This window comes from Anarhichas minor, unplaced genomic scaffold (assembly GCF_050575085.1).
Source record: "Anarhichas minor isolate MPS153535 unplaced genomic scaffold, ASM5057508v1 ptg000011l, whole genome shotgun sequence".
Lineage (NCBI taxonomy): Eukaryota > Metazoa > Chordata > Actinopteri > Perciformes > Anarhichadidae > Anarhichas > Anarhichas minor.
In genome coordinates, this window is record NW_027466457.1 from 1,862,607 (window position 1) to 1,886,178 (window position 23,572).

A 23,572-nucleotide genomic window follows, 5' to 3' on the forward strand; every position below is an offset into this window, starting at 1 on the left:
CACAAACACCCTCTCCCAAACATAGACACACTTGAGTTGCTCCACTTTCCCTGTCCGTTCCCCTCGGCAGTAAGCTATCATAATGGCTTTGAAGGAGGGCAGCAGAGCGTTTAATTGGGTTACAGATTGGCATTTATGCTTCCAGGTCCAAAAGATACTGCCGGGGCTCTTAACTAACCCCCCCCCCCCCCCCCGGCTGCCGGTCTTGGAATTTACAGTTCAATCACTCTCTCACTCAGCACAGTAGTTTTTGACGTCGGCACTGTTTGGAGTACAAACTGGTATTTCAACAAAATGACTAACAAGTGAGGGTGCTGCGTGTATATACGACAGCTTTGTTGTGTTTGGGTTAGTAACAGGTTGTGTCACATGTTGGGGTAAGATTACATTATGACCAGTGACGCCTTTTACAAAGTTGGCACGGTGTCTTTTTTTTGAGCTCCCTACTTTTTCTACAATTACAAAAGTCTGTTGTTACAACTGGAAAATTGCACCTCTGGATCAAGCCTCAATCCGATCAACACACGTGTAACATGTCTCTCTCTCTCTCCTCCTTTTTCAGAGTCCGTGCCATGCAGTGTTGAGTTGAGCCGAGCCGAGCTGAAGTGATCCGATTTTTGAAGAGCATCTTACCCGTCACCTCCTCCCGCCTGGTCCCAGATGGAGCTCAAAGTGTGGGTGGACGGAGTGGTGCGGGTGGTGTGCGGCCTGTCTGAGGAGACGTCCTGCCAGGATGTGGTCATCGCTCTGGCCCAGGCCATTGGTGAGCACCTCAAACTCTTTCCTGCTGTGAAGTCATTGGGTTCATCGTGTTGCGATACCAGCCTCCAAGCTGTTGTTGCTTGGCTCTTTGTCTGTGTGCTTGATTCATTCATCTTGCCTTAGGTGAGTAGGTAACAGCAACGGGATTTTGAGTCGGTAAATACATGAGCACATGCAACAATCCGGTTCTGCACTCACCTTTCCCTTCTCCTCCGACCCAAATTGAGGACTCTGTTGGATTGTCAGGGGGTCAGTTTGGATTTCCGGCTCCCTGTTTCTGTATCCTCTTGCTTTATTCAAGCCTTACGCTGTAGCAGCGTTGAACAACATAGATCCAGATTTAGCACTCTCCTCCTTCCATGAGTGAGCTGCCTGCCAAGTCATCAGGGAGGGCTTGTCCTAATTTCAAGGTCCTTGTGGAAACGTCAGTGTATTTGAACATTTTTTGCATGTTGTGCGAGTCTTACGAAGAAGCCTTTCTTCCAATCCTCAGAGGCAGAGATTTAAAGGTATCATCATAATGCGTCTGATGTCATTTGTTCACTGGCGCTGCTGGATTTAAATCGACAGCATTAATAACAGAGAAGGAGAAGAAAGTTCTTGACTGCGTCTCCAGTTGGATATGGTGGTGTTTTAGGCAGCGTAGTTTGTGTTGTCTTTCAGCTTGTATGTCTTTGTCCTCACTCCCTGTTTCTCTCTCTGTCCCCAGGTCAGACAGGCCGTTATGTTCTGATCCAGCGTCTCAGGGATACAGAAAGGCAGCTGTTGGCCACAGAGAAGCCTCTGGAGTCTCTGGCTAAGTTAGGCCAACATGGAGGTGAAGTTCAGTTCTTCCTGCGCCGTACGGGCCCAAGCAGCAGTGACGGACCCAGCTCGAAACAGGACAGACCGAGCCCCCCTCCACTGCCCAAGCATCCTGAGCCAGAGTATTCCAAACGCAGCCAGCCTAAGAAAGCACTCACCTTTAACCTCGGGCCGTCCACCTCTCCTAGAACCAAAGCCGAACAGTTTAAGAGGCCTGCTCGGGACTCTCCAGAGCAAAGAGCCTCCCCCTCCCCTTCTCCCAGCCCTGTTTCCTCTCATGTGCCATCCCCATCTCCATCTCCATCACCACCTATAGGCCCATCCAAAGAGGAGGTCTTCAGGAAGGTTTTTCAGCAACAGGAGAGACTGAAGGCCATGGAGGCCCAGCTAGAAGCTCTAGAGAGGGAGTCGCATACCCGGGAGCGTCCCTACCCGTCTCCGTGTCCGTCACCAGTTTCTGACGCTCACTTGCAGGAAGAGATGGACACTTTGGAGCTAGTAGTGCGGAGGAACCAGGCCGAGCTGGCCCACGAGCACTACTGGGGGGAGGAGTTTCAGGTGGAGGTGGAGAGGGAGCGAGAAATGCGTAATAAGCTGGGGGAGCTCCACGCCAAGCTCGACGACTGCGGACGGCGGCTCCACGACTTCTCTGTTCGCGCTGCTCAGCTGGAGCAAGAGATCCAGCGGGAAAGTCAGACGGAATTGAAAGCCAACGGACCCGAGGAATCCCTCGACACCTTGAAGGCGGAGCTCCTGAGCCGGGAGAAACACCGGACAGAGCTGAAGGAGCAGCTGTCTGAGACTGACAAGGCTCTGGGGAAAGCAGAGTCTCTGATGCAGGTAAGGAGAGAGGTGACGGTTCTGGAGAAAGGGCTATAAGGCCACGTCAGCCCGCGTGTTGTCATTTGAGGCGTGTAGCACTGACCCTCTTTTAGCCATACTGTACAACTGTATCCCTCTCCTACCTGCATACTGCAGCAGACAAACTGCAGTGCAGAGACACTTGAACACATGATTTATTGTTTTTTTATATATATGAATAAGTATTGAACAAAGTATGATGACATGAATGCTGTATATTCACATCCTACCTTGTATGAAAATGTTATATTGTCTGATAAAGCAATTTGCAGTCCAGCCAAACTGGTTTGGCCGGTTTCATGTTGTATGCATGTTCTGAACACGTGGTTACGAATGGTGTTTAAATTACATTGCCAGTATCTACATATTCTTGTACCCTGTGTATGGAAAAAGAGATTAAAGAGGATTGATTTGTAGAACAAAAGCCCCTTTTATTGGATCTGCTCAGCCTTAACTTATGGTAGTTTGTGGTGTCATTGTTTGTTTACTCTTGGTGGTTGTCATAGACGCGGCTGTATCAATAAAAGACTAACCCAGTTTGAAGCTCGACACTCGAGTCCAAAGGAAACCTAGGAGAATTTAATTTTGCTTTTTATTGTAGTGTGGTTTTGAATGTTTTGCCACAATGAAATGGAGCACACTGAAAACATTTGTAGTCAAGGGCTTCTGTATTTTCACCAGCATGCCCAGACTGAAAGACCTTTGTGTCTAATGCTCAATCCACTGGGCTAAAAGCAATAGCTAACAAACTGGCGGCAAAACTGATTAAACCATTACGTCAAGCTCATCTGCTTCTCAGTCAGTCATCCTTGTGGGCATATGTCTGACTCAACAGATTTACTGCCCGATTGATGGAACAGAGAGAGACTGTGTCATGATCTATTTGCCAATTATACAGACAGCATCCTGCTGCAGAACAGAGGTATTAGGTTCTAGTTTTTTTTTCATACATCCTGGTATACTATGTACCACCATGTCATAACAGGACTGCAAGAGTTTATAATCCGAAAGTAACCACAGAGGCATTCTGCCGCCCAGGCAGTTATCGCCTAAAAATGAGATGCATGTTAATACTGGTAACATAATGCAGTATAATAAAGCTCAGTTCATCGTGATTGAAAGGTGTGCATGTCTGGCTGTGTCAGTCATCAGTCAGCCGATGGGTCGAGGTCGACACTCCGGTGTTTAAGTGCTGGTGATGATGAGCACAGCGTTCCTGTCATTAGGCTAATCGAGGCAGAGCTGCAGGTGTGAACTGCCTCAGCAGGCTGCCTCAGTCCAACATCAATTATAGGCACACACACACACACACACACACACACATACATACACACACAGGCGCTGGAGTTGGGGACTCTAGCATACTGCTGCTGCTTCCTGTCCTGTGCGCAGACACATTGATTAAGCACAAATGGATAGTCGATTAAGACTGATTGACTGGCCTTGTCTGTAGGCTTCACAGTTTAATCTGTGTGCGCAAAGGTGATGCCACCGTCTCCATGGAGCGTCTCTGATCTCCATGTTTTAATTTACTGTAGGTGATTAATATCTTGCCCCCTTTGGCATCTGGTCGATTAAGACGGCTCTGAAATGCAGCAGGCAAATGAGCATTTTTATGTATCCATCGATAAGCACACATGCCTCAATCTTTTGGAATGTGATGGAATTAGAAAAATGCTCGTGGTAGTTGTGGGACTTTGATGATTCATCGTAGCTGAATGGTCTGATGGTGGGTGATAGGCGATGGTCTCCGTCACTGAATTGAGACTAGTTGTATAGACTCTGCTGCCCCCTTATGGGGAAAAGTTGCTTGACATTTATAGGAGTAGTTGTGACCTAAAGGCAAAATATACACACAAGTCCTGCCTTTTTAAATACATAAAATTCTGCTGTTGGTTTGTTATTATTACAGTTAACATTCAAGCCATGCAGAACAGAGTTATATCTACTGAATAACAGGCATATATAGCTCATCCCATTTTCATATGCTGCACCCATTTAGAGGCAAACAAGGTGTCAGTGCTCAGTGAGTCAGCGCTGACTGATCGTCCTTTGTTTTCCTCGCTGATCCATGTTTTTTTTTTCCATCTCAGGCCAAGCAGGACGAACTGGAGGAGTTGAATAAGGAGCTGAGGCAGTGTAACCTGCAGCAGTTTATACAACAGACAGGTGTCCTGCCATCGCACACCCACTCACGCACAGAGCTTCAGGAGCAACTGGAGCAGTTAGAGCTGGCACATCTTCTGCACGACGGGTACAGGAATCGAGGTACGGAAAGAGAACTCCACACCGTATGCTCTGCTGTTAAAGTCCGATGAGTGGTCCCGCTAATCCTGTTTCTGTTTCCTCCGTCAGGCCTCAGTGTATCTCAAATGGAATCACCGCCTCGCCCCACTGCCAAACAGTTCCTGGGACATCCACGCAACCTGCAAAACCCTCTAGTGTCCAGTCTCAACCCTGAGGGTGTGTATGTGTGAGACCCTGCTGCTTCCCAAGTCCATCCTGCTCTGCTCCCCTCCTGCCCCGCCCGTCCCCTGGTCCCACAGCCCCTTGCCTCCCCATACTTTCTACCCCAGCTTGATTGGGTTTAAGGCTACAGCTGCCGGGTTTTTTTGTTGGTGTCGGGTCGTGGAAGCGTCTGTGTGGTGGATCCCTGCTACTTCTCAGCATCTTCCCTGTGCTCTACCTTTCAAAGGCTGAAAGACCTATCTTCTGCGCCTAACTCTTATTGGCTTCTTCTGAACCCTAACCCATAACGCATTCCTCCTTCCACGTTCTCAAGTACTCCTGCTTTAATTCTGTGGGTCTATCTATCCTTTCATGCTGTCTCTTCTCCCGCGCCCTCTTCCTCTCTCTCACTGTTTGCTTCTGGACTAACAGTAGCTGCTTTGGTTATACTTTAATACATCTGGGAACTTGCTCCTAACACCCCACTGTGTAATACAGAGCGGCCTTCCCACCCTCAAGTCAACAATCGTCTAACCGACGGCTGCTTGTCACCGCATCTCCATGTATCACGTCGATCGCACTGGGAATGACTGTAGAAGACATTCTGATTGTAGTGCTGTTTTTACACTGTGACGTGGAAAGATAGGAGACCAATGCCATTTCAGTTTGCCTTTTATGTATGGATACTATTTACAGTATATGTGAGAGGGGGTGTATCTATACAATGCCTCGTACTTTGGTGACGCTTGACTTCCAAAGAGCAAGAGCCTTTCACGGAAGGTCTCTGCAAAATATGTATTGCACTGTCCCATTCTCTTCCTGTGTGAAGCCTTGGCCCTGGTTTGCCTACAGAGAAATGTGTCTTTCTGTTCTCTATCTCCGCTCTGCTTAAGGACAATTTATTTTAGGAGGTTTTTGCCAATCTATTTTTTTATTTTTCAAGCTCCACGCTAAAAGAAGGGATGTGTTTGATAAGTATCTCAACAAGCCCATGGTTTGTTGAGATTCTTTTCTTTTTCTCCGTTGGGATGTATGCGCCTGGTTCTTCTGCTGTCGTCACACTTAACATTTGACCTGTCGTAACTTGCATTGTGCCTCAGTGTGCTGTAGATTTAGGAGGAGCTTCCTTACCTAAGCCCTCATAACAAACATCAAGCAGTATGTGAAGCTGCTGTTTTTAGTGCTTTGGCTGTCTTCATTACTGTTATCCACAAATAACCATCCGAACCACCGAAACCAATATTTACTTTATTACAGCACTTGGTCACATGCTGACAGGTCAAAGTGACGTGTGTTGGATTGTGCACTCTTTTTTTTTTTTTTTTTTAACCATCTGCAGTTTGGTGTTTTCTTTGTGGGGTTGTACAACATCTCAATTTCTGTTATAGAAACAATGCATGAACCAGTTCTATCCCAAAATGCTATTGCAAGACTGTCATAGTCCACAACCCGCCCGACGGGTAAAGGAATTAACCCGATGACTAGTCGTGTGTCAGCGAGTGTTTCTCATTTGGCATGTGTGAACATCTGGAATGACCCTGGTCTCTCCTGCTGTGTCTTAGCTGAAACATGTTTTCCAAACCAAGGGATCATCATCATCATCCCCACTTATTTTTGTGTGTCTTGCAGTCCTGACATCCCGAGAGTCGTCATGGAGGTAAAACATGGATCGCAGGGCCAAAGGAAAGTTTGTTCACTGTTCTGTCACCGTCACCTCTTATTTAACCCCTTTCTTTGTAACTCTTTAATCGACCAGGATATACATACTGTATATACATAAGACAAATATATTTACGGACTTTTGCTACTGTAAACACTGCAAAGTATCTGTATGAAATGTAAATTAATTTAGAAACCTTTTACCTAGAGCAATTACTATTACTGTATATTTAAATATATAATAAAAATGTGCATTGTGTTTTAGATAATATTTTGTTGAGTCATTGTTTTTCTTAATGCCCTGTTTGTGGAGTCGCATTTTATTTTAATCATCCTTACAACTACAGTAACGAGGAGTGAAAGCACAGCACATCTATAACACGCTGCAGTAAATAATTAACACACCAGTGTGCACTTTCTAAAAACGACAGTACCATGAAGCTCCTATATGTGACATGCATTATGAATGTGTTATAGCTACTGAAATATGCATGCTCTCCTCGTGTGCTACGTGGGTCCTTTGATGCACAATCATTCTTAGGCGTCTTATACCCGGTATACGTACACATTTGGCTGATCGAAAGTTCACAAAGTGCATCGTTGGATGCAGATGGAAATGTGGCGGACATCCTGGTATCTCACACCCTGAGCTGATGTGGGTGATGTAATAGAGTATATCTACAAGACATGTGACCATAAAGGCACGGGGGCCTAACATCCTTTGTGAGAGCTGACTATAGATGTTTTTCATTGTAAGTGCACATTGTTGATAGTCTATTGTGTAGCTATACTATTAGTAAGAAATGGTGTCTTTTTTTTTTAGCACCATTGTTTCGTTATTTTCTGTAATTAGTTGTTAGCTGACAAATCGAACCTTGGCGTGATGGAATAAGCACACAGTTGCATAAAGTCGGGCTTCTGCACAACACTTTTGTCCTCCACCCCTTTCCTGTTTGTTTACCCAAGAGAGTAAATATGCTGGCAGTTACACACTGAGTGACGTGAGCTGCCTTGCGCTCTGGCTAACCCCGGAGTGAAACCCTGCTGATTTCTATAAATACTCCCATCTGGTCTGACTTGCCAGGTACAATTCCAAGCAGCCACATATCTTCTTCTCATTTAAATATACACACAAATTCAAATAAGAAATTCTAATTTTGTATCAATCATTTCCACTTTGTGCCATTGTTGTTCATGCTCGACTAGTACGTGACCTGTTCGGTTTAGATATGATTAATTATGTAGAATTGGATTTTACTGAGAAGATTTAGAGCTGTCTGGCCTGGCAGGGGGTTCGATAAGCTGTTTAATTCCCACTGTCTGAGCAAGACCACAGCATGGTGCAACGCTGACACCTACCTGTGAACATGAAGGGCACTGCACATACTTGTGAAGTCAAATATAAAGTCTTTCTCTTTGTATTTCAAACCTACTACCTTCCCCTTGAAAGTAATGATCCCTTATGAAGTTGGGAAAAAAAACTTAGGCCAGTGTTGTACATGTATTTTTTCCCTATTATCCTCAGAGTGAAATATATCCAACCACACCCACTTCAAATCTAAACCCAGAAGACTCCAATCTAGTAAACGAGACATTGACAGATTATCATGATGTTTTGGGACACCACGGTGAGGGAATTGTTATTGCTCATACAACGGCACCAAATCTACTTTAGGAGGAGTCGGATGAGTGCAAAAGGAGTGGCAAAGCTGAACGTTTGACCCCTTTTGTATGAAAACTGATCGATGCACATTTAGAAAAGGCAGCGGGTGTCTGGGAAAGGACCTGCTTGTTGCTGGACGAGAGTGAGCATCTGCACGTCCACGTTATGATGATGAATGGGGGCCACAGATTAATGAGTCTGACATGCTGCACTTATCTATTCCTCTGTGTCACAGGGAGTCATTATGCGCTGATGGAAATGAAACAACCTCACTGATACCAAGAAATGCATTACATAGTAAAACAGAAAGAGAAAATGATGCCACAGTTGATTTGAGTAGAAGCTTTACTTTCACCTGACGGATACCTATTACAAACAAACATGGTACATAATGCTTGGAAACAATTGACACATTTTTAAATAACTGGGAAACTTATTCTTCTACTGTAAAGGGGTGGACACATTACTGTATTTTCTCCATCCAAGTTTTTATAGTAATATGCTAATTTTTGCTGGAGGGCCCCCAATGAACCTCTTCTGACCTCAAAATGTGAACTATGGGGATGATGATCATGTCTAAACCACAAAGCCGAAAAAGAATGAAATAAAACACGCAGCAATAGTCTTGACAGTGTAGGCGGAATTGGAGAGGTCGGCTCCATAAGAGCCATTGCAAAGCCACTGTCCCTAAATAAGGAACAGTACGTGAACATATAGGAGGAAGTAGGCTACACTACACATGGAGACCGCTGGGCGGGCAGTCGTGTTGAGCAGGCCTGTCCCAGCAATGTGCACGGGACATGATCAAGAGGGGGACTGCTTACAGATGTAGGGGTTTGTCTGGTCCGGCTGCGGCTGTTCTTGGACGAGAAGTGTTCCCAAAACCAGGTTAGCCGCTGTCACACGCACAGTGGAACTGGTAACTGGCACAATGTGCGTTAGTCAGTGGCTTACCTGCTTTTAGATCTCAGATATCATAACCATGAGCACACACACAATCTGTGGTGTAATAAAACAGTAATATATCAGACATACATAGTCAACAGGCAGTGAGGAGATTAGTGGTATTTAACATCATGCTTAGAAAATTGCGTTATCTAAATAATGTATACAACACCAAATTATCGAACAATTCAAATATTTTACAAATCTCTTCAATCACCAATTATCCTAACTCTGTAACAAACTGTAGCCTATAGGTCATTTGAATTTAAAGCTGGTTCACTTGATGTGTTTAGCTACCGAAATACATTAACATGCTTTCCGTTTCAATTGTAATGAAAAAGTTCCAAAATAATAAGTAATTAAATCGGACAAGTGTAAAATAAAATGTAAAGAGAAAGTATATCTAACGGTAATGGTCCGTTCCATGTGGCCTATTCATCCAGCCCGTATAGAATAAAGAATAGTGTCAGATAAAGGGAGCGACTTACCAGAACCCAAGTTTTCTTTTGTATTCATTGTAAAAGAAAAAAACTACTTAATTTCCGCCGACAGGACCCAACCATCTATCAATCAAAACATCCAAATTATTTTTCCTCTAAAATAAATCACTGTGCATGGTTAAAGTTAGGTGCGTTTTGACGATATAGTATTGCCCACACCGACACTAAGTTCAGTTCTCGCACTGCCCCTACCCTGCCCACTCCCCTGCATCTGCAACCCGACCTGGTTATGCAAATTAGAAAGAAACTGGCGTCACGCACAGCCAATGGGCGGCCGCGTTGAAGCTGAACGGCCCACCTATTTTAGAGAATCGACGAATATAAATCTCCCGGAAGTGGGTGTGATGAGGCCAGCAGGTTCAGTTGACTCGGTGAGTTATAGTTGGGGTGCGGCGCGTTCAGTTCTGCACGTCGTACATTAGGAATAAACCATTCTGTTATTAACAGTTTCCTGTACTCACCGATTATTGCAACCAGGAACGTGACACAGTTTTCTTTACCCTTAAATAGATGACATGCGATGTGGCAGCTGTTACTGGGGGCGGGATAGGCGTACTTTAAGCCGGTTTGGCAAAAGTCGCACCTACCCCTACAGTGTGAAGTGGTTGAACTCGGCTTGCTTATGTACAGCGTTGCCATGAGCGGAGTGTGGATGTGCACGTACCAAGGATGCAGCATGACACTCTGATCTGATGATGACGAGGTGGTGGAGGAACTCAATTATTAACTGAGAGTTAGGACTCCACGACATTAACACATTGTGTAGCATTTGAAACTACAATTCAGATTTTAATTTGTTTAATTAACCTCAGAATGAAAAAAGAACACATGAAAAAAGTTAGTTGGATTGGGAACTTTAATACCATTGTACTCCATTACTCACTTAGAGAATTGCAATATCATACCATGGATATTATAGTATTATTATCCACAACAATTATCGTCATGATTCATTGTAAAAACAACCACAAAAAACAACAAACAAAACTAATTTTTAGATGTATGCAACAATGTCACGGTATTGACCCCCACTTCAACTTGTCAGCTGGATGTTCTTTCCATGTTTTCTTATATATCAAACAACTTTTGTAGTTTAGGTTGGTGTATTCTAGAGCTTTCTTCTGGACAGTTTTTGACTGTATAAAGCCTGTGGGATTATCCACAGCCAGGATACACATGACCCCATGACATAAAGTAGCAAACCAGGATTACATTAAATTATGTAACCTGCTGGGTTTGCAAAATCAGAGTTACCGCTAGGGGGCGACAGCGGCCCTTATTTTCTGTAGGCCACTGACTGCCCTCACTTATTACCCCTGTACACTTTTAGATTGACCCCCATGCACTAATTAGTGTGACGTGTACTTCATAACGACAGGCTATGTAGGCCTACTGCAACCAAGGCCAGCTGTGTGAAAGTTGTTACCATCATTTGAATCCCTGCTGTTGCGAGTTTGTTTGTGTGTTTTACTTTTGTTACTGTTCTAGGCAAAAATTTATAATTTGCATGCTTTTTTCAAATTTAAAATATCAGCCTATACTCTAAAACTAGCACCATAGAACATTTTAAATGTGTTATCTCGTGTTAGCCCATGTATTAAAATAACTGCCTTTAATTTGATTGAACAAACTCTAATATACACACTAATAGATGTAAATATTGTGTCTATTATATCCATTCACGTGCAGCCTACTGTGTCTATATGACTGATCTCACTTAAACGAGTACTGTCTCTTTAAGAGTCACAGAGTGCACTCTGCCTTTTCCGTCTTTAGCCAGCCGGTGGTGTCAGTCAACAACCGTGGAGACTTCAAATAATACCGCAAATCACTGAGTAGGTTAGGTTTAAATTCATATGAAATGCTCGAGTAGGACACTGCAGTCATGAGGGTTGAATGATGAATGTTGTACTGCTACATTAACGTTAACGTTACCCCACAAAGTGAGTGCTTTTGGGTGCAGAGTCCGAGGGTGGTGGTAGTTGACTTTCGCTAAATTTAGCTATTGTGAGGCTAGCTAACACGCTACACTGAGGCTAATGTTACTTGCTAGCATCATTTGTTCTTTAAGAACGGCGTTACAGGTTAGTCCCATATTACTGTCACTGCAAATATCTGTAATATATATATATATTTACATGCACACTGCATGTGTAGTTTATCCGAGGCATAGACGAAACGACCCGTTTGGTGCTGCGCTTTCTTCTTTGTTTACAAATGTAGCTATAGCATAATCTGCAGGTTGATGCTAGCCAACGAGCTGTTGTTAGGTGACCAGTTCCCATTTGTCTTCAAACAATACAAATCAGTTGCAAAATCCGTGTAATTTAAAGCTGCTGTTTTGTAGTTTCTGAGCTACACAGGAGCTCCCAAGTGTCACTCGTGGTTAGTAAGAATATCTTTGGCTGTACCAGTAAGAGCACATGTTTGATGATCATTTCCTCTCACTGCTCAAGGGCTCGGGGAAAACACATCAGCTTGTCGTTGTGGTGGAATATCTTTCCTTCATCTCCTGCCCATTAATAAGCAGTGAGTAGACTGGCTCAGGCTACATGCAACCTCCACACTTAAATCCTAATGAGAATCTATCAAACCCAATTGTGTGATAATCGTTGAACATTTTGCACACAAGAATAATCCAGACATTTTCTGTTATGCAAACACTGTCTGCAATTCTGGTCCATCTTTGAAGGATTCCTCTTAAAGCAAAGCTGTCAGAAGTTGTTGGGCAGTTTTTCTGATGGTCAGCCATGGATGAAGATGACAGCCAAGATGAGCTGATCAACCGCAGCGCGTCCCAGAGCAAAGGAAAAAGGGCTGCGCCGTGGGCCATCTCAGGTAGTTTGTGTAACATGTTTATGTTTAAGACAATGAGCTGATTAAACGATGAGTACATTTTTATTTCAGAGTACAGTGCCAAACATACCCAAACGTTTTTAACACCTCGTGCATTTGTGTTCCTCTTAGATGACTCGGACAGTGGCGAAGAGGAGTCTGAGGAGGGAGAATCTGACAGTGGTGAGGAAGAACAGGAGGGTCATCTAGATGGAGAGGATGACGACGATGATGAGGAGGAGGAGGAAGAGAATGAAGAGAATGAAGAGGAGGATGGTAAGAGTGACAGACTTTTTACAAGATCATCATATAGTCTTATTAGTCTTTGCTCAACTTGTTTCACTGATTTAAGGTTTTTGTAATTGTACCTTACTTTATACGGGAACAACAGATATATGCTAACAATGAAGATTAGAACATATGACCTAGCTAAGTTTCAATGCCTACTTATGTCACCTAGGGTGACCTACAAAATACTGCAGAATAGGCAGTTTTTTTCCAGGCGTGGTATACCTGTGAATAGGGCACGCGGATTACAAGTGGTTATTATGTTCTGCAATATACTACACACGTATGGCGTGAAGTATATCAGTATTTGCCCACTACTTTGTGTTTTGTGTTACTTTGTGCTGAAATAACCTCTTTCAGTGTAGTATGTTCAGTACATTCACAATAGATTTCTACCCACTTTCATCAGATGAGGATGAGGAGGGAGATGCTAAGGCTGAGGATGGAGCTTTCGGAGGAACCTCTGTTGATCTTACAGGGATGAGCTCGGATGAGGACGCGGAAAAGTGTCCCATCTGCCTGAACTCATTCAGCAGCCAGCCTGTTGCAACGCCAGAGAGCTGCGAGCACTACTTCTGTCTTGACTGCATCCTTGCATGGGCCAAGGTGGGTCTCACGTAATGTGGTATGAGCCCGAGGAGAAAGCACCTCGTATCATTTGATTAACAGTAAATACTCTGCAGTTAAGAAGCATCTGTTGTAGAGGAAGCTCAATAACGTTTTTTTGTTCTCTGCTATTTAGAATGCAAACTCGTGTCCCGTAGACCGTATTGCCTTCAACAGCATTTACCTAAGAAAATGTTATGGAGGCAAAGTGAAGAAAATGGTGAGTGCGTTCAGTCTTGGTAGCATAACTTGTGGAACATTTGTTGAACCAGTTTAAGCTATATACGTTGTGTGGGCTGAGTGTTTACGTGGGGCTTGTGATGTCTGCTTCCTTTTTAGATCACAGTACAAAAGCCTGTGAAGGAGGGGCTCGAGGAAGTAATAGATCTGGACCTGGAGCAGACCAGCTGTGAGGTCTGTGGGGGCAGTGGCCGGGAGGACCGTCTCTTGCTCTGCGATGGCTGCGATTCTGGGTGAGATGGATATTAATAACCTAAATAACCCTGTCTTTTTGTTTTGAAAGTCCGCTTTTATTCAGCTTTTATTACAGCCTTTTGTTAGATTTCTTATCGTCAGAGACATTTGTTATGCCTTTTTTGTTCCATAGGTATCACATGGAGTGTCTCACGCCACCTCTGGACTCTGTTCCAGTGGAGGAATGGTTCTGCCCTGAGTGTGAAGCCAGCAATCGTCACTCAAGTACGCCTTTTAAGTTATTGGCCGTTCTAAAAACGTCCTCAAACAATATTTTGGACTTGTTTTTTTTACAAGTCAGACGTTTCAATCTTTTTGTCTCAGGAGGTTCAGCTGAAGAAGTGAGTGATACAGAGAGCCTGCCGTCTACTGCCCGCCCACCGTCTACTGCCCGCCCTGCCACCAGTCGCCCCCAGTCCGGTGCTGCAGGTCCCACCAGAGCCATCGCCCGAACTCAGCAGAGTGAGAGGGTCCGAGCTAATGTCAACCGACATCGCATCACACAGGCACGCACGTCCCAGGTTTGGCATGAGGCGTGACGCTTCAGTCTTGGCTTACTTTCTAACTTAACTTCCACAGCGTGTATACGCAGGCTGAATCTCGCAGAAATGTCCTGATGTTCCGCAAGGTTTGTTGTTGTGTAGATGTAGTTACTGATGGCATGTATGACTCATTGAGTTGTGCGTTTGGGTAATGTATTGTAGTGCTGCTGACAGCAGAAATGGTGGCATGCAGTTTTGACATTTGTTGCATTTGATTGGTGATTGAAATGCATGTGTTTGGGAGTTGTGTTGAGGCAGCAATGGTTTGTGAAACGAACGTGTGGAGTAATGCAAACTTCATCTCCCTAGTTGGCTCCCACGTATCTGGTTCAGTCCAATTGGCTGGATGACACTATTAATGCTGTGGTGTCTGGGCTCAACACGGCCGTGTACATACGGGACTTAACACCTCGCGTCCCTTCTAGCAGCAGGCGTAAGACCGGTAAGTTAGCGCAAATCCAAATTCACAACGGCTTTCTGATAGAGTTAACGTAATCACATGAACACACATGAACAGATGTAATGGAAGGAAAAGCAAGAGATGGCTGTGAGGCCAAAATCCTGATGTTTGTGATCTACTGTACAGGGAGGCGCAGAAAGGTGAGAAGAAGGAAGACGTCTTCTGCTAAAACCGGTACAGGAGTCAAGAGGAGGAGACGGAAAGTGAGACGGACTAAATCCAGAAGAAAGCTGGTGAGTCAGTCTTGAGATCCACATGATTTGGTTTTAAATGTTTCACTCGATGAATCCAACACGGAATGTAAACCATGAATTAAGATTATTTTTAATAATTGCTTCCTATGAATAATCATTTTATTGCTCTCGTAGTTGTACGATGCTTTTCTCTCTGGATAAACACTACCTATGTTTTCCCACTAGATGTTGAAGAAGGCAGCCACTCCTCGAAGCCGTATTGCTAATAATCTCAAAATTGCAAAGGACAAGAAGAGCTCCTCGCTTCCTACCGTGTATCGGCCGTCAGAGCAAACGCTGAGCAGCATGCGAGCCGACATAGGTGCAGCATCCCTCTCCATCCATGGAGATCCATTCGACCTGGATCCATTTGTGGAGCGGTAAGAAGACTTGTGCATATTGCAGTGCTGACCCAAATACCAAATTCAGATATCTTATGTTTTTAATATTGTATAATAAGCATGTAATGAATAGAGATGGTTGCTAGAGCCACTCGCCTACTGGTCTAGTGGTCCTGACTCCTTAGTACAGTAACTCCTTTGCACATTTGTTGCACCAAGCTGTTTTCTTATTATTTATGGTGTAAAATGCTATCACCTATATAAGTATAGCACGTGTGTGGATTGTGTATATTTCTCTGTTTTGTGTTTGTATGTAGCTGAGCATACACAGTGTTAATTATGAAATAATTGTGCCTTACAGTATTGATTTGACCAGTGAGGAGGAAGAACAGCAGGCCCGCGTTACATCGCTGCTGGAGGCCAAGAGACGAGGGATCTCTCGCTCCGCTCTTCGCTCTCACCAGCCTGTAGCTCGACCGGTCACTGCAAGCCTGTCCAGGTAACAGGAAGTGTAAGGGTTGGTTATCCAGAACCGGCTCTGATCGGGAACTTTCCATATTTATAGCTAACTGAGTAACATGTTAATGCTTATCGATCCCCTAGTATGACCAAGACTTTACTGTAGCACGGTATAGGGATGCAGGGTTGTTAAATGCCCTCAACATTAGCTACAATGATCCAGAAATCACCCAACGTTGATTGGTCAAAATGATTGTAAGCAATGTGCATCACTTGACTAGAGAATATTTCTCACAAAGTACCTTGCTTTTTATGACATATCAGTTCATGGCAGTCTAAATCTGCTGAATGTAAAGGTGGTTTTATGCTTTGACATGTTTCGTTTTTTCTTTTAAATAAAAAAACAAATGTAATCAGTTAAGATAAGAACCACAAATAATGAGCAGATTAAAAACTTTATTTATTAAACAACAATCCCAAACACTGCTCATGTGGATGAAGTTACAAATCATAGTTACTTGTAAATGTGACATATGAGGTGTCTTGTCTGTCTCAGTCTTGGTGATGAAGATGGCATCTAGCTAAATGGACACTAAAGAAATATGCTTGATCTAATCAAAGGTTTGCTTTGCTTTACCAGGAGAGGTATGAATGTGCGCCAATCAGAGGGGGCTGTGGAGGCAGCTCCTGTGCCCGACCTCCTGGGCAGCATCCTATCGGGACAGAGTGTCCTCTTGATGGACAGCTCTGATATCGTTATTAACCGGGATGGTTCCCTTAAAGCTATAAAGCCAAGTAAGTGTGTGTAAACACTAAATCTAACCAGGAAGATTAAATTCAATGTGTTGTAGCTGTTGGATTGAAGACACTTTGGCTTGTGAGACTAACGGAGGACAAGAGATCTGACGTCCTCGTTCTTCTTATCAAAATAATTGTTCATTTTGAAATATCCAGCTTTTGAAATCATTATTTTTTTTTAATTACCTGAGTGCTTTATGTAAAATGCAGATCAAGTTAGTCAATATCAAAATAATGCAATAATGCATGTGGAATGAGTTATTCCTCACTCACTCTCAGCTGACTGTTGCTGTTACCATTTCCTGGTTTCCCCCAACACTGTCACGTGTTACTCTAAATAATCACAGTGTGTAAACCAGTGTAATCTGTCGAGCAAAGCAAAAAAAGCCTAATCCTTCCATTCTTTAAGTGTGTTTATCTTTTGTAAATTGTTTGTGTTACAGTGATGCCATCTGCGTTGAATCCAAGCTGCAGCATAAGCAGTAGCTCAGGAGACGCCAGCACCCAGATCAGCCCGGTGATGTCACCGAACCAAGGAGACAGTTCTCCGTCTCTCCACCCCACCGGAGACCTACCAGGATCCTCCCACAGGTCTATGACCAGACCCCTCTCCCAGAGCTCCTCTCGTTTGCCCTGCTCAGCCAGCCACATCCATCCATCCCCCCATTCTGACTTACCGCCCAGAGGTCATCCAAGGCTGCAGCCACCTCCTCCGGTCAGACCCACACCACCTCCTGGTCACTGGAGAGCCAGTGGAGTGAGAGACCCCAGCCCCTCCTCGTCCACCCACCCCACGCTCGACTCCAGCTCCAAGAGCAAGGGAGGGGCCTCATCGCAGTCCCACTCTAAAAAGGCCCCTACAAAGCCCATGTGGGTAGATGTGTCGGTGCTTCCGAGGATACCAAAAATAAAAAGGGAGAGCGGTGGTATCGCACATGATGGCACTGGTCAAGGTGGCAGCAGTAGTAATGGTCACCGCGTGCCAGAGACGGGCATGAACAGCTTTGCTGGGGACAAGGGAAGGCAGCAAAGCGTAGACCAGAAAAAGGGCCGGGCTGACGGTCAGGCTCCGAGGCAAAGGCCTGACGGAGCCGGCTCGTCCTCAACCTTCTCCAATTCATTCTCCTCTTCTTCGTCCCCTATGGGCTCTTCTGCTAGCCAACCACGTTATTCCCCGTCTTCCTCCTCTTCGTCGGCAGTGAGCTTCCGCATCAACTCCAGTGGGAACTCCTGGCAGTCAAGGCAGCTGAGCAGCCCGTCGTCCTCCGCTGCTGGAGGCAGTATGCAGACACCTCGGAGTAAAAAGGAAGACGATGTAAAAAAGAGACAGCTGCACAGGGATAAACAGATGCTCCTGGCGTCGCGTATGCTGGTCAGTAAGGAAGAAGACAGTAATAGTATCTATGATCCCTTTGATCCCACTCTGTCGGAGTCTAGCAGCTCAGACGATGAAGCTGAGAGCACAAGCCTGCGTGGTAGCTCCCGACATGCCACACTTGAGGGGAAGCCTCCAAGTTTAGGCAACAAAAAGGGTCTCTTAAAAAGCCAGCAAGACCTGGTTACTGTGAAAGCTGAAACGCAGGAGATCGAGGTCTCGCAGGAAGAACCAAGGAGAGATGGCGCTCAGGAAACCACATCACAGAAGATCAGATGCTCAGAGGAAACGGTCAAGGTAGAAAAAGAATCTAGATTAATAGACACCAACACTGAGAAACAAACCTCATTATTTGCCACTTGCCAAGTTAAGAACGAGCCAGGGTTAGTTAAAACGGGGGAAGACGAACGGTTTGGTTACAGCTTTAAAAGTGTGAAGTCGGAGAAAGCAGACGACACACCAGCTGTTCAACACAGTCTGGATCGTTTAAAAACGGAGAGAGAGACTCTAGAGGAGGAGAGTGGACGGAGTGTTGAAACTAGCAACAGTGCTCCTCCTGACTGTAAGAACAATTCATCAGCATCGAGCTCCACCCCCACCAACAAGAGGCAAAAGCCAGAAACTAAATCGGATTCCAAATCCTCTCCTGCGTCAAAAGATTTGGGCCATAAGAAGAAGAAGACCTCCCAGGCTTCAAAGGAGAAACGCTGTAGCAGTTCAGAGACGGACAGAGACGGGAGAGGAGAGCATCGTGCCTCAGGCCAGGGAGGCCGACGGAAGGAGAAGGAGAAGGACAGAGGGAGGAGCTCAAGGCGGTCGAGCTCCAGAGAGAGGACGAGGAGGCCACAGTCCACTTCAGAAAGCTCTCAGTGCAATTCCCCAGATAAGACTCGCGGAAAGAGACAGCGGTCCCGGTCCAAAGACACGAGGCGATCTAGGTAAATATGCAATCCTACTTCCAATATTCCTGCTATCAACTGTTTAGCAACTGTCTGTTTGTTGTCGAGACCTTTTTAATGAGGACCAAGTAGTTTTCTTCAGTTAAGGGTTTTGTCGGTCATTACTTTCAGGTCTGGTTCCAGCTCTAGCAGCAAAGAGCGTTCAACGAGGAAGAAGCCGAAGCGAAGGAGCAAGGAGAGATATGACTGCAGCGAGAGAGACTGCGATAGAAGACGGGTGTCAACGGACAAGAGACATGGCCGCTCTCGCTCAAACTCCCGATCCAGATCCAGGGAAAGGAGGAAAGACAACACACAACTGCAACAACCGTCTCTCTCCTCCAGAGACGAGGCGGAGTCCCGGTCAAAGGACAAGAGGAGACACGGGTCTAGATCCAGCTCAAGAGAGAAAAGGAAAGAAGAAGGATCGTCATCGAATAGTTGTCAGAAGACTTCAGGGTCCTCTGTTTCGTCCTCTAAAGACACAAAACTGTTGCAGGGCAAGAAAAAAGAGAAGGATATCAGTCGAAGCTCCCTGAAAGAGGACAAAGCTGCCACGGTGAATAAACAGAAGATTGCCTCCTCTGAACTTAGAAAGAAAGGCAAAGACCTCATGGCAGACAGCCAGGCCCCACCAGCAGAAATGGTGAAAGAGATGAAGATTGAAAAAGAAGTGAAGAAAGAAAACCAACCATCTCTTAATATGTTTGAAGATTCTCTTTCTCTTACGAAACAAATTAAGAAAGAAGAATCTGACATTTATTCTTCAATGGAAGCCAAAAGCATAGATGAGGAGGGAAACGAAGACGACCCCATCAAGACCGAGACGTTTGAAATCAAGACCGAGACGTTTGAAATCAAGACCGAGACGTTTGAAATCAAGACAGAGACGTTTGAAATGCCCAATATTAAATCCGAGCCAAGTTCCCCAGAATTATGCCACTTTAACTCTGCCACCTCATTTTCTACACCCGGTACAGCAGACCATCTCCAGGATTCAGCCTCTCAGTCTCACCCAGAGTTAATGCCCTCCAGAGAACCACCGGACACCTTCGGGTCGACTGTCCCCGTAAAGCAGGAAGTTCAGCAACCCTCCGACTCCGATGACGACTTTAATGTCGACGTAATGCTGGACAACCTGGACTACGTGAAGTCTGAGCGCACAGAGGGAAGCGGTGCATCCGTCAAACAAGAGACGGAGGCAGAAGAAGAAGAGGAGAAGAACGAACGGGTATCGACCGTAGTGGGAGCCAAATCCAAGACTCAAGTCAAGAGGGTTACCTGGAATATACAGGAGCCTGAGGGGCCTCAACCAAAGAAATCCGCAAGCAGTAAGTGCTGCTGCTTGCTTGCTCCGCACCAGCTTTTGTCTGCTGCTCACATAACTGAAACTAAGAGTTGAGATGTAAAAAAAGTGATTCCAGATCATTGATAACACATGGATAACTTTATGTGCATGTTTTCTGAATTTTGTCTTGCGTAGAGCTTTCTCTGTATAAGTTGAAGCTGAAGCAGGAAGGAGCTCGCAGACCATCTTCAACAGTCCAGACATCCGGTCAGGTAGGACGGAGGCAGACGTTACTGCAGGGTCAACCCAGCTAGTGTTTGTAGACATGAAGCGTTTACTGTGGTTAAATGACCAGAGGGGGGCAGTGTTCATCCAGAATAAGTCAACTGTATTCTCTGTCTGTGGGGTCATGTGATCGAAACTAACACTGATACTGAAGTGTTTTCAGACTAACCGAAAGTAAAAGCCATCCTAGGACAATCCAAACTGTTTACCCGTTTGATCTAATCACACATCCTTACCAAGTCTATGTAAGATCTTGGACTGAAATATAAAACAATTATTATTTGGATACCAATGGATTGTGGGAAAATATAATGGCCATTTTTCACAATTCTCTGACTTTTTATCACCACAAAATTTGAAATAGTTAGTTGCAGCCTGCAATTACTTCTTAGTCTATCTTTTATATTTGATTGTAATCTTTTAGTCTAGTCATTCTCTTTTCATCCATATAATACTTTAACAGGAAATCACTGGAGCCGTCAGTCACCCCTCCAAGAGGGCTGCTGCTGGTCCGCTCACTTCCTCCTCGACATCTGAAGGGGAACAAGGAGAGGAAGGGGATGTGGCGAGGAAAGACCAGGTGAACCTGGTCTTTAGAATGTCTAAGCTTTGAACTGTCGAGGAGTCTTGTAAATACACATAACTCCTACTACTACTTAATAGCATTGCTAATATGTGTGGAAACTATCGTGACATGTCTGATGTTTCGCTCCTGCCATCAGTATTTGAAGAAGCTGCACATGCAGGAGAGAGCCATAGAAGAGGTGAAGCTTGCCATCAAGCCTTTCTACCAGAGGAGAGACATCGACAAGGACGAATACAAAGAGATTCTACGCAAAGCCGTCCAGAAGGTGGGTACAAAAACAACTTTACAGCCCGAATACTAATTAACTCAGGCATTCCATCAGTTGAATTGACGTGTAAATTACCTTGTGTTCCTGGTCATCAGGTGTGCCACAGCAAGAGTGGGGAGATCAACCCAGTGAAGGTGGGCAATCTGGTCAAGGCATACGTGGACAAATACAAACATGCTAGGAAACACAAGAGAGGAGAGGACTTGGGACAGGAGGCTGAGGGACCCTCTGACAGCCCATGAGGAGGCAAACATTAATGGCAAGGACAGCTACAGCCACTGCTAACACGTATCCATATGGTTTACTTCCAAACGGTTGACTAACATTTGCTCAAAGCTTCGAGATGGAACATTTTCTGTAATGTCGAGCTTTCCATCTTAACTGAAGTTTGAGGACAAACCTTCTTTTTGTTGACCGCCACTGCCAAGAACTGGTCTCCTTGTGTCGTACAGCTCACACACTTAATGGGAGACCTTTGAGGTTGTGCCTTAAAGAGGCAAACCTCAAAGCCCCTCCCATGGAGTGATGAATCAGGTAGCTCTGTCCACTGGGAGGATGCAGCGTGGCCTTTCACCTTCATGTGGCTTTTGTTTTGTTTTGTTGTGGGAGTGAAGGGGTATTTATCAGTAGCAAGACTTTTTTTGTTTGTCAAGAAGAGGTATTAAAAATATGCAAAGTATGCATATTTAAGACGTTCGTCTCGTTAAGGAACAGCACTGTTATGCAATTTTTGTAGAACATTTATCAGTCGAATAATTGAACAATTTTAGATTTGGTTGTAAATAATATAGATTTGATATATCCACTTGTATGTTCCTTTCATCTGTGTTCTGACAGTCTGCCTGCTGCGAATGACATAAATGATTTGTGGAGAAGTTTATGGAGTTGGTTGGCTTGTGTTTTGTATTTTAAAGCCTCCGTTATCCGTCTTTCACATTTCTGATATCCTGGCTATTGAGCTAAATGTGGTGCAGCATACTGCAGGCCGATACTGCTCAGCAGTGTGAAGTGACAGCCTCCTCTTCCTATGTTCAGAACAAACCTTTCAATCTCATCGTTATCTGTTTTTTTCAACACATTACTCAAATGTAGAAAAACCAGGTTTTGGAGAACCAAGAATATCTTGTTTTTGTAAGAGATAAATACATAATGACAATAATAATAATGCAACATTTCCTCCAAAAAAATAGATTGAATTTGTTTCTGGGCATTCTGTATTTAAACAATGGAGACTACAGCTGTAGAATACAGTAGCTAGTATGCATTTTATTTTGGAGTGAAGAGGGGAATAATACCGACTTCCTGTCTCAACGGAGTTGCGGTCCCGGTTATCTTGCAAAAATGTTAATGTACATATTGTGTCACTGTCTTACCTGGTGCTCTCATGTACACAAACAAATTCAGTTTTTTTTATTTTGTATTTAATGTATATTAATAAGTATTAAGCTAATTTTAATAGCACAGTATCCTGGTTTTGTGAGCTCAACATATAGTCTAAATAGCATTAAAAACAACGGAACATCTCACTTCTTGCAGCATTTTCCACGGTCGACATGATGGAAATAAACACACGCCCTTTAGTCGGGAATCTTTTGGGTGTTCACCTGCAGTACTTAATCACAGCCTAATTATGACTGCGTTTCCTGTGTCTTAAAGCGAACTCTTGGCTATCTGCTTTATCTGCTTTACTGCATAGCTTTCTTTAACACAAATGTTCAGGAGAAACCATTTTTTTGTCTATAGTAGTTTGTTTGCCAGCTGTAACGACGGATTAGGTCGGTGGTTGGACTTCCCTTGTGCTTTGTTGTTACGTTTAATCCGACTTTATAAAGAGGAGTAGTAGGAAACTACAAAAACAGGTGCTCATGTTTATCTGAATGTATTTTACTTTTTCATTTGACCAGACAGGCCCGGTGTTTCTAAGAGGGGAAACAAATGATAATAAATCACTGATGATAAACGGGGTTTCGTCTCAGTTTAATACATTTACTCATATTCTGTCCTTGTGTCATGTTTTGGTTTAAAGGATTTGGGGAATGAAGATAAACTATGAGATGTATAGTGATGCCTGTGATCACCTAATTGTTCCCCATAGACTGAAAACAGTCACTTTTTAGTCATTTGGTTTTTCTTTCAAAATATCTGTGTGTGTGT

At 44.3% G+C, this 23,572-nt stretch overlaps 2 protein-coding genes across 5 annotated transcripts; both read left to right on the plus strand.

Annotated features, from left to right (window-relative positions):
* The first annotated feature begins 660 nt into the window (after window positions 1-660).
* rassf7a (Ras association domain family member 7a) lies at window positions 661-6,536 on the plus strand. Its single transcript, XM_076089836.1, has 5 exons — window positions 661-763; window positions 1,472-2,406; window positions 4,521-4,695; window positions 4,783-4,890; window positions 6,505-6,536. The coding sequence occupies exons 1-5, from the start codon at window positions 661-663 to the stop codon at window positions 6,534-6,536; spliced, it is 1,353 nt and encodes a 450-aa protein (XP_075945951.1).
* Window positions 6,537-11,395: 4,859 nt separating this feature from the next.
* On the plus strand, window positions 11,396-23,382 carry phrf1 (PHD and ring finger domains 1). 4 transcript variants are annotated; one of them, XM_076088843.1, is made up of 20 exons: window positions 11,396-11,477; window positions 12,099-12,171; window positions 12,335-12,480; window positions 12,610-12,753; window positions 13,175-13,371; window positions 13,508-13,591; window positions 13,711-13,844; window positions 13,979-14,070; window positions 14,170-14,366; window positions 14,697-14,829; window positions 14,974-15,080; window positions 15,267-15,460; window positions 15,783-15,920; window positions 16,521-16,675; window positions 17,122-18,991; window positions 19,124-20,322; window positions 20,475-20,551; window positions 21,028-21,144; window positions 21,287-21,415; window positions 21,514-23,382. In XM_076088843.1, exons 3-20 carry the CDS (start codon window positions 12,393-12,395, stop codon window positions 21,658-21,660), a joined length of 5,202 nt encoding a protein of 1,733 aa, XP_075944958.1. In that variant the 5' UTR covers window positions 11,396-11,477; window positions 12,099-12,171; window positions 12,335-12,392; the 3' UTR covers window positions 21,661-23,382. The 4 variants fall into 4 exon arrangements, with proteins under 4 accessions (XP_075944958.1, XP_075944961.1, XP_075944959.1 ...); XM_076088844.1 differs by lacking the exon at window positions 11,396-11,477 and adding an exon at window positions 11,513-11,585; XM_076088845.1 differs by lacking the exon at window positions 11,396-11,477 and adding an exon at window positions 11,708-11,726.
* The last annotated feature ends 190 nt before the right edge of the window (window positions 23,383-23,572 follow it).

Coding starts and splice junctions, on each gene's coding strand:
- rassf7a (XM_076089836.1), top strand. CDS start 661: ATGGAGCTCAAAGTGTGGGTGGACGGAGTGGTGCGGGTGGTGTGCGGC. Junction 2,407..4,520: donor AAGCAGAGTCTCTGATGCAG/GTAAGGAGAGAG, acceptor TTTCCATCTCAG/GCCAAGCAGGACGAACTGGA. Junction 4,891..6,504: donor GTCCAGTCTCAACCCTGAGG/GTGTGTATGTGT, acceptor TGTGTCTTGCAG/TCCTGACATCCCGAGAGTCG.
- phrf1 (XM_076088843.1), top strand. CDS start 12,393: ATGGATGAAGATGACAGCCAAGATGAGCTGATCAACCGCAGCGCGTCC. Junction 14,071..14,169: donor AGCCAGCAATCGTCACTCAA/GTACGCCTTTTA, acceptor TTTTTGTCTCAG/GAGGTTCAGCTGAAGAAGTG. Junction 20,552..21,027: donor CAGTCCAGACATCCGGTCAG/GTAGGACGGAGG, acceptor ATACTTTAACAG/GAAATCACTGGAGCCGTCAG.